Raw genomic sequence first — 15,226 nt, 5'->3', positions numbered from 1 at the left:
TCGAGCATCAACAGCAAGTTCTCCAACTTTTAAAGGATAACGCCACTTCGGTGCAAAATCAAATGAAACAACAGGTAGATCAACATCGTAGTGAAAAATGTTTTGATGTGAGTGATTGGGTATTTTTACTGCTACATCTCAAGCAAGCTATTTATGAGAAGGAAATGTTGGCAATACTACATGCACTTAAAAAATGGCGACCTTATCAAATGGGAAGACGCTTCAAGGATGAGGATGTGGAAGCATTGTTTTGTGCTATTTATATTATCCAACCAAATTGGATAAACGAAGCAACGGATGAATGGAAGAAGAACGAAGAAGTATGGCCACTTATTCAAAAGTTGCAAAAGATCCCAATTCAAGCAATATTGCCAGAAATTGAAGAGGAAGGAAAAATCACATTGGAACCTGGAGCAGTCACAGAAACAAGAACCCGACAGCTACGAAATCGATCAATTTCAGAGTATCTCATCAAGTGGAAGAACTTACCCGCTGAATATTCCACATGGGAGGACAAGAATTTTATATAGAAGCATCAAGAACTACTCAAGCGTTGAGGACAACGCTTTTTGAAGGAGAGGGGCATGTTAGGCCCCTATACTACTAGTGTAACCCCTTATTGTTATTAGTATAACCCACTTATTATATTGATGTACCCATGTAGTGCCCATATTGTTACTATTATGCCACATAGAAGCCCACCATTGTTACTGTTGTGCCCTACAATATTATTGTTATGTAGGCTTTGATTGTATTGGGACCACTTAGACTCCTATATATAGAAAGGAGGTATTTTCATTTGTATCATCCAAGAATTGTTCATTTATGTAATGTAAAGGAGGTTGCCCCCTCGAAGAGGCTGAATTCTAAGGTGTGGATCTCTCTTTTCTATCTTTTTGTGAGCTGGTTTCATAACAGATGGATCATGGCTTTGGTCACTTCCTCTAGCTTTTAAATTTTGGTCAATGGCTCTCCTTCCAATACCTTTACTCCTTCAAGAGGTCTTAGACAGGGAGATCTGCTCTCTCCCTTTCTCTTTATCCTCATGATGGAAGGACTTGGGCAATCCATTGAGCATGCTAAAGAAGGGGGTAATATCAAGGGTATCCAACTTTATGAATCTGGTAAAGCTTTGTCCCATTAACAATTTGTTGATGACACTATGCTGCAGGGAATCCCCACGGTGAAAGAAGCTCTTTCTTATAAACAAATCCTGTGAGACTTTGCCTTGGCCATAGGTATGGAGGTAAATCTATCCAAATCTAAGATTTTTTTCTTTAATAGTAATATCACTATTCAGAGAAATATCTCTAAAATTTTAGGTTTTCAAAGGGAGGTCCTTCCATCCAAGTACATGGGAGTCCCTCTAACTGATAAACCCTTGCACAAAAGCATCTGGGAGCTGGTCATTAATAAGATGCAGGACAAAATCAGAAAATGGACTATCAGATCTTTAAATTTGGTGGGTCGGTTGGTGCTTACAAAAGCAGTTTTGCAATCAATCCCCATCTTTATGCTTTCAGCTCTTCCAGCTCCAAAGGGAGTGTTACATCAATTCAGAACCATTCAAAGAGACTTTCTTTGGGGGAAGGGGGAGGAGAGAAAGAAATGGGCCTTAGTAGCATGGGATAAGATCTGCAAACCAAAAACCCACGGAGGTCTTGGACTGGATGATCCAGATGTTCTCAGCAAGGCTCTAGGAGAAAAATTATGGTGGTGCTAGGTGAAAGAACCAAAGGCTTAGTGGGCTAGTGTTTGGAAGAAAAAATATGCCAGCACTTGTCAAGATAATGATCACATAAGGATGACGGGTAACATAAAAGGATCCCACATATGGAATAAGGCATAGGAGAACAGAGACCTAGTGCAGAAAAACAGTTTCTAGGAGATCAGAGAAGGAGACCTGGCTTTGTTTTGGGAAGATAAACGGAAACAAGAACCTACACTGTTAAGAGAGGAATTTCTAGACCTTAAGAGAGAAACTGACACCAAAGGGCTTTTAAGGGTTAGAGATTTATGGGAACAGACCAGTACAGAAGACAAATGAAGAATCTGGAAGAATTTAGAATTAAGGAATTATAACCCCTTGAAAGGAAAAGCAGAAGAACTACTGGTTGTTTTGGAACAAAGGAAGATTCTGGTATCAGAAGGGAATGACCAACTTAGATGGGCATGACCAACTTAGATGGGGCAACAACAAAGGAGACACCTTCAATATTAAGGAGGCCAAAAAGTTATTGCTTGAGCGAGACTCCAATACACCGGACAAAGTGTGGCAGAACCTATGGAGGCAGCAAGGTTGGATGAAAATCAAACTCTTCATGTGGTTGGTGCATCATAAAAAAATTCTGACTTGGGACAATATTAGAAAGAGAGGTGTGCTGGGACCTTCTAGATGCCAGCTCTGTGAAGCTCAAGAGGAGACAATGGAGCACCTTCTCAATGATTGCATCTTTACCTCTAGCTTGTGGGACACCTTTGCCACAATTTTTCAATAGACGGACAGGGACAGAGCAAGCATCAGAAATACCCTAAATAACTGGAGACGAAACTTCTCTGAGTATGAGTTTCTCAGCCTAGCTTGGGTTTTAACTCCAGGCTTCATAATTTGGAATGTTTGGAAAGAAAGGAACAATAGAATTTTCAAAAATGTTCACAGCACCACCCATCTCATTTTTGAGAGGATCTTAAGACAGCTCAAAGAGACGGTGGGCACTTTTGTGAAAAACTCCCCAAAAAACCCTCCTTCTGTAACAGAGAGGTATATTCTGTGTCGGCTGGGGATGCAGGGGCTTATTCCGTAGGGGATGGTCAAGAAGGTTATGAATCTTGCTAATAAGCTAGATTATTGGCATCCTCCCCCTCAGGGTTTTCTGAAATTCAACATTGATGGGGCCTCAAAGGGCAACCCAGGTCTTGCTAGTTGTGGAGGGGTGCTACGTGATGATAATTGATATATTCTTTTTATCTTCCATTGCCATATGGGAAAAGCTACAAATAATATGGCTGAATTAATGGCTCTTGACCAGAGTTTAGATTTCTTGAAGTAGGATAATCTCCAGAACACTATTATTGAAGTCGATTATGAGTTGATCATTAACTCAGTTAAAAGAATTTGTTGTGGAACAGAGCCGGAAAAAGTCTCAAGTCATTGGAGGCTAATACAGTTCTTTCAAAGGATACAAATTCACCTCCAAGATCTTCGCACAGTGAGTTTTACTCATGTCTGAAGGACGGCCAATAAACTGGTAGACATTATGGCCAATCAAGGAGTAGTTTGTACTAAAAACAGGGTCAAATTAATAATGTCAGAGATGTCTCAGAATAGATTAAAGGAGCAGTGTTGTGGTCAGGCAGAAGAGGACAACAAGATTTTCCGTAACAGGGCCATGGAAATGGGATTGGATTGACTTTTTTGCACTTGTAAGAATGCTTTTGGCGTGCAGGTTTTGGAATGGCAACAGCGTACCAAAAATGTCAGGGAGACGGCCGGAAAAAGGGAGCTTCATCTTCCTTTGGTTGGGCACCAGATTCCAGTCCTCTGCGGCAGCCGCAAAACCACATTTTATTTCGGCGGTGACTTTACCACCCTTGAAGCGGTTTCCGTTATATCGCACTGCTTTCACGATGGAAGCGGTATTTTTCATTTTGGTGCGATTCCACTCAACGCGCAACACATGGCGGAGAGTGGGGAGGAAAAACCGCCCCTCATCGCGCAGTAAACTTCGGGGGGTTAAGGGTGCGCGATATGATTTGCAATTGTTGGATCATTTGCGATCAACCTACAGCTAGGATTGATTGTGCTAGTTGGTGGGTCCGTTTTGGGGGTTATTGTTCGAGTTGTTTGCGTGCACCATCTGGAATCGCACGCGCTCAATGGATTTCAGGAGGAAAAAATACATGATGGTTAAGTGAAAAATGGACCCGATGTATTTATCAATTAAGATCTATTGAATCCATTGGGTCCGTTTTACCGGCTAAACAGTGTGCTTGTTAGCCACCCGATTTGTTTCTCGGCTGCTCGATCTTTTGATCTAGGACTTATGTGGGCTTGTGCCTTTTGTATACTATTTCTCTTTTATAATTTTGAATAGAAGGATCCGCTCTTGCCTCATCAAAAAACAAATTAAATGGATTTGTTTTTAGTGAGGTTTTTTGGAAGTTTTTCCGGTCTAATTTCTCTAAAATCTTGCCCGAATTTATTGAAATCACAAGTTTGATGGGTAACTCTGCACAATAGAAGTGCCTTAAGGATTTTTCGTTGAATCCATATATACAATAAAAAAAACAAGTTTAAATAACACAAATCAAAATTTCACCTCCAATTTTTCCACACAATTCAGTAACATCTATATATTAATTTTTCTAACAATATGTATCATCATTTAATAATAATAATAATAATAATTTTTCCTAACAATATGTATCATCATTTACTAATAATAATAATAATAATAATAATAATTATTATTATTATTATTATTATTATTATTATTATTAATAAATTACATTACACCCTTACCATCACCATCAAGCTATTAATTTTTTTAACGGTTTCTATCATCATCCGAAGATCGACTCGGTAAACGGCGTAAAAACTTAGCGCTGTGATTGATGTCTCCAACGGCGCTTGACACGTGTCTTTAGTGAAGCGACAATTCAAGGGAAAAGAGGCGCCAATTGTACTCTCAGCAACAAATTAGTTAGTTAACCCAAATCATGGCTGCTCAACGAACTTCGTTATCAGCTGTTGATCAAGTCAACTAATACTTGAGGAGTCATAGAGAAGCTTACTACATAAAACCATAGTTACCAAATTCGCCCGAATCAAAAAAAATACGATAATTCGTGGATTCGGTACGAATACCGTATTATTCGTCCAAATTCGATTCGTTTCTCAGGTTTAATTGATAAAGGTTATCTAGTTTACCCAGACGGACAATGGTTCATTCAATAAGAACTATCAGCGGGTTGAGATCATGGATGCGAAGAACCATCAGCAGGTTGACATCATGGATGCACGGAGGAGCTGTCTGAGATACTGCATGGCTTTCACCTCAGATCTGGGATTTCCTGGAGAAATGTTTTTGGAGAGATTCAGAAAAAAAGTGGACCAGTGCAGTGCTTTCTCCCATTCTGTCACTCAACGTACCAAGCCCAATAGGGAAATGCGAGGTGAATAGGTCAGTTAAGCAATGCTCAAGACCTCCTAGATCAATGCTCAGAGGCTGTGGTCCGTGTAGCACAATCTCAACATCAAACAATCTTCCAGCACTTCTGCCCAGACTCTGCATCATTACTTGTTTTTCGAAGGCTGTGGCATCCGATTTAATTTATGAAGTTGGGGACTTGTATGGCGTCCACCCATAAGGAAAGAACATTAAAAATCATCTTGAAATGGGAAATTTACAAGTTTAAAAATCAATCAGGGATGGGAAAATTTAGAAATTATGGTAAGATGTGAAAGTTTACCAATTTACCACTTAAAAGTCTAGAAAATAGGTAAAGAAAGAATTTGTTATACTGTGAAGAAAAACAGTGATAAATTTGGTAGGTTATTATATATTTGTTAAATGTATTTGTATTTATTATTATGAATATTTTAGATAAATAACTGTTCAAATTAGGAATATATTTTAAAGGTAAGTTTTGAAAGATATAGAAGTTTTGTTTGATTTTTAATTTAAAATAAATTTAGAAAATAATAAATAAAAATATTGTTTTTATTTAAAAATAAATAATAAGATGTGTATTGTCGAATTTTTTTCGAATTTAATATTTTGATTCGAATTTTTAACGTATCGAATCGAATTCGAATCCGAATCCGAATTCGAACTTGGTAACTATGCATAAAACTATATAAACCTTACAATTGTTGTGCAAGGAACCCTGAAACTTCGTCTTGAATTTTGCTGATTTTATTTTTCACAGAATTACTGCCCGAGCTGCAGTAATGGAGTTCTTTAATATTAATATTGTGATTTTTGCAGCGATGACATTGTGGTTGCAGCTTTCCTGGACAGCTTATGCTGCTTGTTACAGTGCCATTTACAGTTTTGGAGATTCTCTGGCTGATACAGGGAATTTCTTAGCGTCAACAGCGGCTGGTTCTAAACCACCATTCGGCAATCTGCCCTATGGCAAAACATATTTTCACAAGCCAACGGGCCGGTTTTCGGACGGACGGCTTATAATCGATTATATCGGTATGTTTTTAAAACCTTCCGAATGAATATTTTCGATGCTTTACATATTCTTGAATGTCTGACTTACATTATTTCTTTCGTTTTACCTTTGTATTTGTACAGCACAAGCCTCAGGCATGCCGCTTTTAGCTCCATATCTCAGTAACAATAATTCAGTATTCAGGAGCGGTGCTAACTTCGCAGTTGCCGGAGCCACGGCTTTGGACCCTTCTTTCTTCGCATCCAGGAAGATCGGACCGCTTATGACTCCATTTTCTTTGGACGCGCAGATCCAGTGGTTTTTAGCACAAAGACACAAATTTTGCTCAACCTACAGAGGAGGTGCGTCTTCTGCTTTTTAATAAATTTGTTATGAATTGTTTCATTCACTTCTTTGGATTTCTTATGAACTTCTGACCCCACTTCTTTGGCATTCTTATGAATTTCTGGCTTTTTCTTTGATCTCGTCTTTAAATGTGCAGACTGTAATAAGCATTTTGCAAATGCGTTGTTTCTGATGGGAGAGATCGGTGGAAACGACTACAATGATGCATTCTTTCAACGACGGCCGATGCAAGAAGTCGAAACCTTTGTTCCTTTAGTTGTTGATAAGATCGTAAACACGCTCAAGGTAAGCGAGTTTTTATTTCCATTCCATGAAAGCTAGGTTAAATTAACTTAAAGCAACATTAGTTACTAATTATTTTAAATCTTAGGTTTTCTTCACGATACTTTGTGAAAGCTAAGCTAAATTAAGTTAAAGAAATTAATCATTTTAACTTCTGGCTTAGGTAATCTTCTTGCTTGGCTTTTCTGCAGACATTGATTACCGTAGGCGGTGCCAGGAAGATTTTAGTTCAGAACAACTTGCCCATCGGCTGTTCTACGGCGTATTTAACAGAATATGCAACAGGCCGCGGAGAACCAGTGGACAAAATGGGGTGTATGCCGAGGTTTAATAATTTCGCTCGAAAGGCAAACGATCATCTGAAGGCGCGAGTGGCAAAATTGCAAGCTCAACATCGAGACGTTAAGTTCGTGTTTGCGGACACATTCAAAGCAGCTCTCAGAGTCCTACAGTCTCCTCAGTCCTTCGGTAAGCAAGGAGAAAGGGAAAATAACTTTCGATGTTCTTTTCGACTTTTCAAAAATAATATAGTTTTGTGACTTTTGTCACGCTTCTACTTCTATTGTCGTCTTTTTCATAAGTGGAAGTGAACTGTGCAGGCCTGCAGAAGAATGTCTATTGTCGTCTTTTTCACAAGTGGAAGTGAACTGTGCAGGTCTGCAGAAGAATGTTTTACAGGCATGTTGTGGAATAGGTGGGCCCTACAATTACGATAGACGTACACCGTGTGGCGTGGGAGGAGCGGTTTCGTGTGCGAATCCTCAACGGTATTTCAACTGGGATGGGGTTCATCTCACGGACGCCGCTTACGGCAACATAGCCAATTTATTTTTGAACGGCACCTTCGCTAGTCCACCCCTGAAAACGTTATGCTGAAGGCCAGAAACGCCACCTAAACTAACCAGACCAAATATAGTCCGCCAAAACTACGCTATACTGGCTCTTTTTATCCACCGGAGCTTTGATGGTGCCCTTCTTTGTTATATTTTGTCACACTGTGCGCTCTGAGAGGATCTTTGATGGTCGCTCTTTTTTATTTTATTTTATTACAATGAAGGCCGAAAGGAACACTCACGATGAATGGAAAATTTTGTTAAATAAAAATAAGTTATGTTTTATAATTAAGTTTTAGTTATTTGTATTAATGGTTAAGTTATTTTGTTAAATAAAAATAAGTTATGTTTTATAATTAAGCTTTAGTTATTTGTATTAATGGTTAAGTTAAATATTTTAGTGTAGACTTTATATAAGAGAAAATTTTGGTATGTTTTGAACTGATTTTAATTCATTATAAATATTTTATATGCTATTATTTTTTTGTATTATAAGTGATTGTCAATTTTAAATCTTCTCCACATAAATCTAAATAATGATAATATTCCCATTATGTGGAATATAATGATAATATTCCCATTATGTGGAATAATTATGGTTAAGAAATCAAAATATAATACATACAAAGTAAAAAGCCATGGCGACCATAAATGATCGTTATTCTCTTAATGATTAATCTATGATAATGGGCCATTGTTCCTAAGCTCAATAAAAAATGAATTATAAATATATTATCTTAATTTTATAATTTTGTATCTTTTTAATCACGTTTTATATGAATTACAATTTAAAATGTATATATTTTCAATAGTTTGCAAAAAAGTGTTTACATATAATAAGAAAGAAGATTAACAACAAAGGAAACAAAGGAAATATTAAGATTTGTCTACAGTCAAATATAAGAGGTTATGAATTAAATAGGGTTAAGAGGTTCGAAACAAAGAGTTCTGCTAAGCTTTTTTTTGTTGTCTGCCGGATCTGCAGGATCGTCGCTATTGAGGGTGGATCCGATCATGGGATTCACAATTTTTTGCCTGGTTCAAAGCTATGCAAATGGAAAGCTAAGGAATGGGGTTTCGCAAAGCTCATTTCTCTCGGCAGAAATAGATCTAGTGGGTTGGTTTGAGGAATGTTGATGCACTTGCTATCTAATGGACTGATCGCGCTTCTGACAGAGTGGGTCTATGAATAACATTATCTTTCTTTGTTGGATCCAGTCATTTTTTGTCGACTGCAGGCTCGAAGGCTTTGCGGTGGATGTTTTCCTTTCCATCTCATGTGGATCTAGGGTCAGCGGCCAGGATCTGGAGTCTCTGTCACCCACGGATCTGCGAGATCGATGTGGTTGTGCGTGTGACTATTTACGAAGGATTTGACAACAATATCCTATGAGGTAATACATGGTTTTAACAAATCAACTGGCGAGCTTGGCAGTTGCTGGGAGCAATGGCTTGGTTTCAAGTGGGCCCTGATCGAAGTCGAGGGAGAATGGCTTTGAGAAACCTTAGTCGCAAAATTTAGATCAACCTCCCATTAAGGATCACATCTAGTCAAAAGCACATGGGTTTATTTCAAATCTGTTGGGTTTGGGAATCAAATGGATTGGAGTTTTAATGCTTTTGGTGGCAGGGAGGCGCTCAATTCTCTTTTCTTCCAGTACCAGATCTTTATGCATGATCATATGCCGACTCTTGTTGGAAATTTTCCGTCAGAGCTGAATGGAGAGGTGGTCTTATCAACAGATCTGAGAATGTCTTTCTGGATCCCCATTCCACCCTTGAATTTTCAGGTCATGGAAAAAAAGGATGGATCCCGGATGCTGAACCTGAGATCTATTTGAGGGAATAACTCTCCAAATTTTTGTAAAAACCTTGGAAGGGGAATATATATTCATGAGGGTCTGGATCTGGGATTAGGTTCGATCTCTTAAGAAAAATATTCAAGAACAATTGGGTATTCCAGAGGGTCTCCAAAATCTGTTTTATGCGGGGAAATCATTGCAAGAGGACTACAAGTTGTTGGACTAGGGAAATCATTGCAAGAGGACTACAAGTTGTTGGACTATGGCATTAAACCTGAATCAACCATTATCCTTAACACGAGACCTCTTGGAGAATTTCTTGGATCTAGCTCCAAAGGCAGAGTGCCTTTCAAGGATGCATTAAAGGAAGGACTAATTCACACAAAAATTCATAACAATTCCCCTAATCTTCCTCATCGCTAAATTGTGGAACAAATGAACTAGGTATCAAATTTGATAGTAAACTTTCCAAAGGTCAATGATCTCTACTCCAAATTCCACACAGTAATAGTCATATACAGCTTTAATGGTTTATGTCCCAAGTTGGAGAATTTACATCAATGGATTTTCTCTACTTGGACTGAAAACTATGACATCCACCTATGTTCTAGGGGATTTTTTATTATGAAATTTGACACAACAAAAGATATGGATTATGTATTAAAAGAGGGACCATGGTTATGGGGAAATGCTCGTCTATTTATGATACCATGGTTTCCTGGCTTTGATGGAAATACCATGGTGGTCTCCAAAATGTTGGTATGGGTCAGGTTACATAATCTACTGTTGCATTTTTTGCATCACAAAGTATTAAAAGGGATAGGGAATTATTTGGGGAAGTTCCTAAAAGTGGATGCAAATAGAGTCTCAAAAGTAATTTTCACTTTTGCTAGGATCTGAGTAGAGGTAGACCTTTGTAAGGGTTTACCTAATCACATTATTCTAATCCATAACAACCTGCAATGGTCCCAACCTCTAGACTATGAGAATACAACATTTAGATATTGTATGTCTTTGAATTGGTCATCTTCAAAACTCGTGTCCTCAAGCAAAGAAAGACCCTAAAAGAAAATAGAGACAAACCCAAAATCCAAAGGGTTGGAAGTTTTCATAATCAAAGGAAGTAGAAGTAGAGGAAGAAGAAATCCCAGAGAACATTTCAAACATTGTTGAACAAAATTCCCAGGATATCATAAAGAAGAATGAGGTTGAGAAGAATACTTCGTTAGTTCCAATTCTTCCCAAAGTAACAAATCCTTCAGTTCAACAACAACATATTGAGAAGATTCCATTTGAAAAAGAAGCAAGCGACAACAAACAAATTCATGCATCAAAAAGTTTGGATTCTGATAAAGAAATTTTTGGAAGTGTAGAAGAGAATCAAATGACTATTATATCTTCCACTCCCAACTTAAACAAGCAAGTTGACATTGTGAGGCATACGACCTCAATGTATATAAGGTGCTTTCACGACAAGGAAAGAGAGAGTGGGCCTCTATAGGAAGAGTAATAGTACTATCCCAAAGGAGACACACAAGAACATGAGAGGATTATTAGTTAACCTGCAAAGTAGTTCACAAGAAAATGACAATCATAAAAACAAGTAACAATGCAGATTCAACAAGATACATACCAAAGCCAATGAAATATTTCATTTTCATTAGTATGTGTTAACATCAACATACATTGAAAACAACAAAATAATAGTCTCACAATCATTCATAATATATGCATGAAAGTGCACCAGATCTTAGAGCTTCATATATTAAGTGAAAATCCTAAGATACATAATTACAATGCTACCACACTAGCCCCAATAGTGGAACATTAATTCATTGCTTTCTCATCCAAAGAAATATCTTCTCTCTTATACCAAGCTAGAGAAGTCAAGGTGAAAATTCCAAAGTCCCCTTTGCTTGAGCTATGAGGGTGTATTTATAACAAATGAGGTGACTCTCCAGCTCCCATGTAACTCTTGACCTCCCTCATGACTCTTGAGGCTCCTACTATGACTTTTCAAATTCCTATGTGACCTTTGAGCTTCTTCACTACTTTTGAACTTTGTTGTGACTTTTCACATTCCACGTGGGACCCTTAGGGCTTCCACATATCTTACATTTTCTCATGTTTCAAAAATTACATAATTACATTCCACAAATGATGTGGCAACACATTGACAAATCTAAATTTTTAATGACACTTTGAGGAAGCATGACTTGGTGATGGTGACATGAGACTTCATTTCATCAATGTTAATATCTTCTACTCGATGCTATGAATTTGATTTCTTTATGTTGTATATTTTCTTGTCCTGCATCTTCATCCTCCAAAGGATCTAGATAAGTACAAAAACCTTCCAAGTCAGCATGAGATGCCACCATTCTATCATGGTCCAACATTTCTTCCTATTCTTCATGATGGTTCTTCCTTTTGATCCTTCTTTGCATGTGTTCCCTTGTAGCATCTTCTGATGACCTCCCTTGAGCATCACCTTGCCATGTTGAGATGATATACCTACAAATAAAGTCCACTCATGAAAAGACAACAGCAGTCCGAAGACCATCTATTCTACCTCTGATTGCTCATGGAAGATGTTGATTGTGATGGATTTGTACAAGGGATGAAAGGGAGAGGCTTCCTTGGATAATTGCATAATTATATGAGGTAAGATTTGGAAGACTATGTTGATTTATGGTAGCAATGGATGTGCTCCAAGCCTCAAAATTTGCAAGGAGGCTTGGACACATGTATTCCACAATACTCAGAAAACATTTCAGTAAATTCCACCCGGAATCAGTTTTATGAAAATAATTAATTACTTTTAATGGGTGTGTAAGTCTAAACTTAGGAAATTAAAATAATTAAAGGGTATTAATTTAATTGTGGGTGAAACTTCTAGAAGAAGACGAGGAACAAGCTAAAATGATCTGAGCCATTGATTAGAATATAATTTGGGTTGTTCATTCTCAACTAGAGGATTATAAGAGGAGGCTTGACGGTCATTTGGAAAGAACATTGCGTGGAGATCAAAAGATCGAATTTTTGAAGCACCGTAGTTGCCGGAAGAGGAATTCGAAGTGATATTTTGCAGTGAGGGGAAGAGATAGTATCGGAAGGGAACTTTTTTCCTAGGCCAGAGAGTACAAGGCAAAGAGGGAAAAACAACGTCCAGAGAGGTTGACGCTGAGCCACACAGAGCTATGCTGTGGCAGTGGAAAGCCTGAGAGGGAGACCGAATTCCTGCTAAGTAAATCGAGTTTCAAAATTCGGGAGTCGGGGTGTGAGATCAGGTGGTTGAGAGCTAAAGTTTCCATCCAGTAGCGGATCAGAAGGAGGGGCAACATAGTCCCAACTGTTAGTGTATGTTAGTCATGTCAGTCACCAATGATCAAATATACTCTTTCAAAGTTTTTGCTAGGGTCTTAGGTCAAAGTTTTTATGGTTTTAGTAGGTCTTCAAATAAAAATTTGATCAATGGTTGGTGTGTCTAGGTTAGTGCTACTCCCTTCAGCATTCATGGTTATCATCATTCATCATGGTCATGTCTTTTTTCGGGTGGTTTTGATGATGGATAAGTTAAAATGTCTTCATATGCGTTTTGGTCTAGGTATTGACCTGTTTTGTCATCACTATGTCAAATTTGAGTAGAAAGAGCCATGTCAATTGTCTTGAGTCCTCATATAAAGGGATTTAGCATCTTAGAAAGCTAATGAAATAAAGGTAAAGGTAATTTTCAGTTCATAAAGATATTTTTGTAATCACATCATATTTGGTCTTAAGATGAAGTATGATGTCATGGCATGACATATGCCAAAAAAGTGAGTTTGAGTTTATAAAGGATCATTCAAACATTCCTATCACTCATTCTAGTTGTATTGAGCTCCAAATTATCATTGGATGCCATCCAAGTAATTTCAGCATCGAACTACACCCTCCAAGGTGATTTTTCTCCTCCACTCTATGTTTTTTTCAACCATGCTGCGTTTTTCAGTTTTGGGAGCAAAGGGGCACCTGCCAGAGGTTTCTTTTGAAAATAAGGGTTCAAGAATCATTCATACAAGTAATTCAAAGCCTCTTAATAGTACCTCCTTTCATCAGTTGTTTCACATTTTAGTGGGGAACCCTCTCCTAGGGTTCACGCTATGTTTTTGTGGTTTAGCACTCTTATTGAATTGGCACACAGCTAAACTAGTTTCCCCACATTTCCTACCCTTCCTCACACTGATATAAATTTCCCCTATCATTTCTAACCCTTGTCATTCATCCCCATAGCTTCTAAGGCAAACTCTAGACCCCACGCTACGTTTTCAGCAAAAAGGGTAGCATGGACTGTGAAAAATTATTCACTGCCCTTCCCATCACTCCCTATCTTATTTATCACTTCCCTAAGGTCCCTAAGACCCCTACCCACCTCCAAATTTTTTCCCATTTCTTAATTCTATCCCTAACTCCGCTTTCCTCTCACTTCAAACTACAAAACCTAAATGCCCAGTTTCCCTAATTAAAACTCAGTTTTTTCCATTCTGGATAACCTAGTTTTTTGTGCAACATTTGAACATGAAACTGAAAAGAAAACCTACAACATGGGAATACAAGTGTCAAGGTTTGAACCCCTTAATAATCAGGAGTTGGTTTCCTCACCATTTTCTAAGCAGTGTTTCCAGAATGTTGGTTGCCTAGGGTTTTGTGAGCAAATCCAACAAGTGGGTTATCATGCTACACTAACCAGCCTGTTTTCCACAAACCTTAGAGGAGATAAGCTCAATATTTCAGGGTGTAATTCATCATTTCATTAGATACAATAGCTTCTGCCACAGGGATACCAAACGGTGTGGAAAAGTGGCTCAAAAACTCAGATTTGGACACCATCAAAATTCAGTTCAAAACAGCTCCTAAGAGTATTTTTCCTTTTGGACTGTTGCTTGAAAAGTTTGCTCCATTAATGAAGTTCATCATGAAATATTTTACATGTGAGGGAGGTTTTCAGTAGTGCACAAGTATCATATCAGATTGTTGATGCATTTCACTGGTGTAAAGCCTCTTAACCTACCTCACTACCTTAACATAAATTTAGTTAAGATGGCAAAGAAAGTGAAAAACATAAAGGGTGATCACCAACCTAGTCTCTACCACCATGCTTTAATTAAAATCATTTTCCTACACCATATTGAATAGAAGAACATCTCTTGGGAAACCTTCATGTAGTCCACAGTATTTATGCCTTCTACTAGTCAACCTACTAGCCACAGTACACCACCAGCATCATCCAAACCAAGGGAGGTTGGCTCATTTAGCAGAGTTTCAGTGAAAAAGACACCTAGGGAAGAAATCACTTAGACCTATATCAGAGGGAAGAGGATTGTGTTTTCTCCTAGAGAGGAGGAAAGGGCCAAGCCTACTTCAGTTGACAGGGAAGCATCTCCACATCACCATGAGACATCATTCCATGAGCATATTCATGAAAAACATGGCAAGTCATTGAAACATCTTGTCATGGAGAAAGAGGCTTAGATTAGAGGTTTGAGAGATGATTTGGCTAAAGCCAAATACATGATTGCATTTTTGTAGTAGGAAAATAGGCAACTCAAAGTGAATCAAATGCTAATTTCAAAACCTAGAATGGGTGTAGAGGATGAGTCAAGAAAAGGTAAGAAATTCATTGGTTTAGAGAAAATGGAGGACACTAAAATTCAAGACAAGCCAAAGAGGCCTACAACCAAGGGATTGAAGAGGAAAGGAGACCAAATGAGTGAGCCATCTACACCTTTGGAGTAGCAA

General features: G+C 38.1%; 1 protein-coding gene across 1 annotated transcript in view; it reads left to right on the top strand.

The window, feature by feature from the left end:
• LOC149146140 (GDSL esterase/lipase At5g45910-like) overlaps positions 1-7,689 on the top strand; it is an 88,825-nt gene extending 81,136 nt beyond the window's left edge. The window contains exons 2-7 of the mRNA XM_089452678.1: positions 3,447-3,636; positions 5,991-6,206; positions 6,309-6,527; positions 6,668-6,816; positions 7,005-7,281; positions 7,469-7,689. Of these exons, the coding sequence (XP_089308804.1) occupies positions 3,447-3,636; positions 5,991-6,206; positions 6,309-6,527; positions 6,668-6,816; positions 7,005-7,281; positions 7,469-7,689 (1,272 nt within the window). The remainder of the gene's footprint in view (positions 1-3,446; positions 3,637-5,990; positions 6,207-6,308; positions 6,528-6,667; positions 6,817-7,004; positions 7,282-7,468) is intronic.
• The last annotated feature ends 7,537 nt before the right edge of the window (positions 7,690-15,226 follow it).

Source organism: Pinus tabuliformis, chromosome X (assembly GCF_031772625.1).
Source record: "Pinus tabuliformis cultivar Carrire ecotype Pingquan chromosome X, CPIR1, whole genome shotgun sequence".
Lineage (NCBI taxonomy): Eukaryota > Viridiplantae > Streptophyta > Pinopsida > Pinales > Pinaceae > Pinus > Pinus tabuliformis.
Note: the sequence above shows the minus strand (reverse complement) of the source record. Positions and strands in the feature narration are given on the sequence as shown.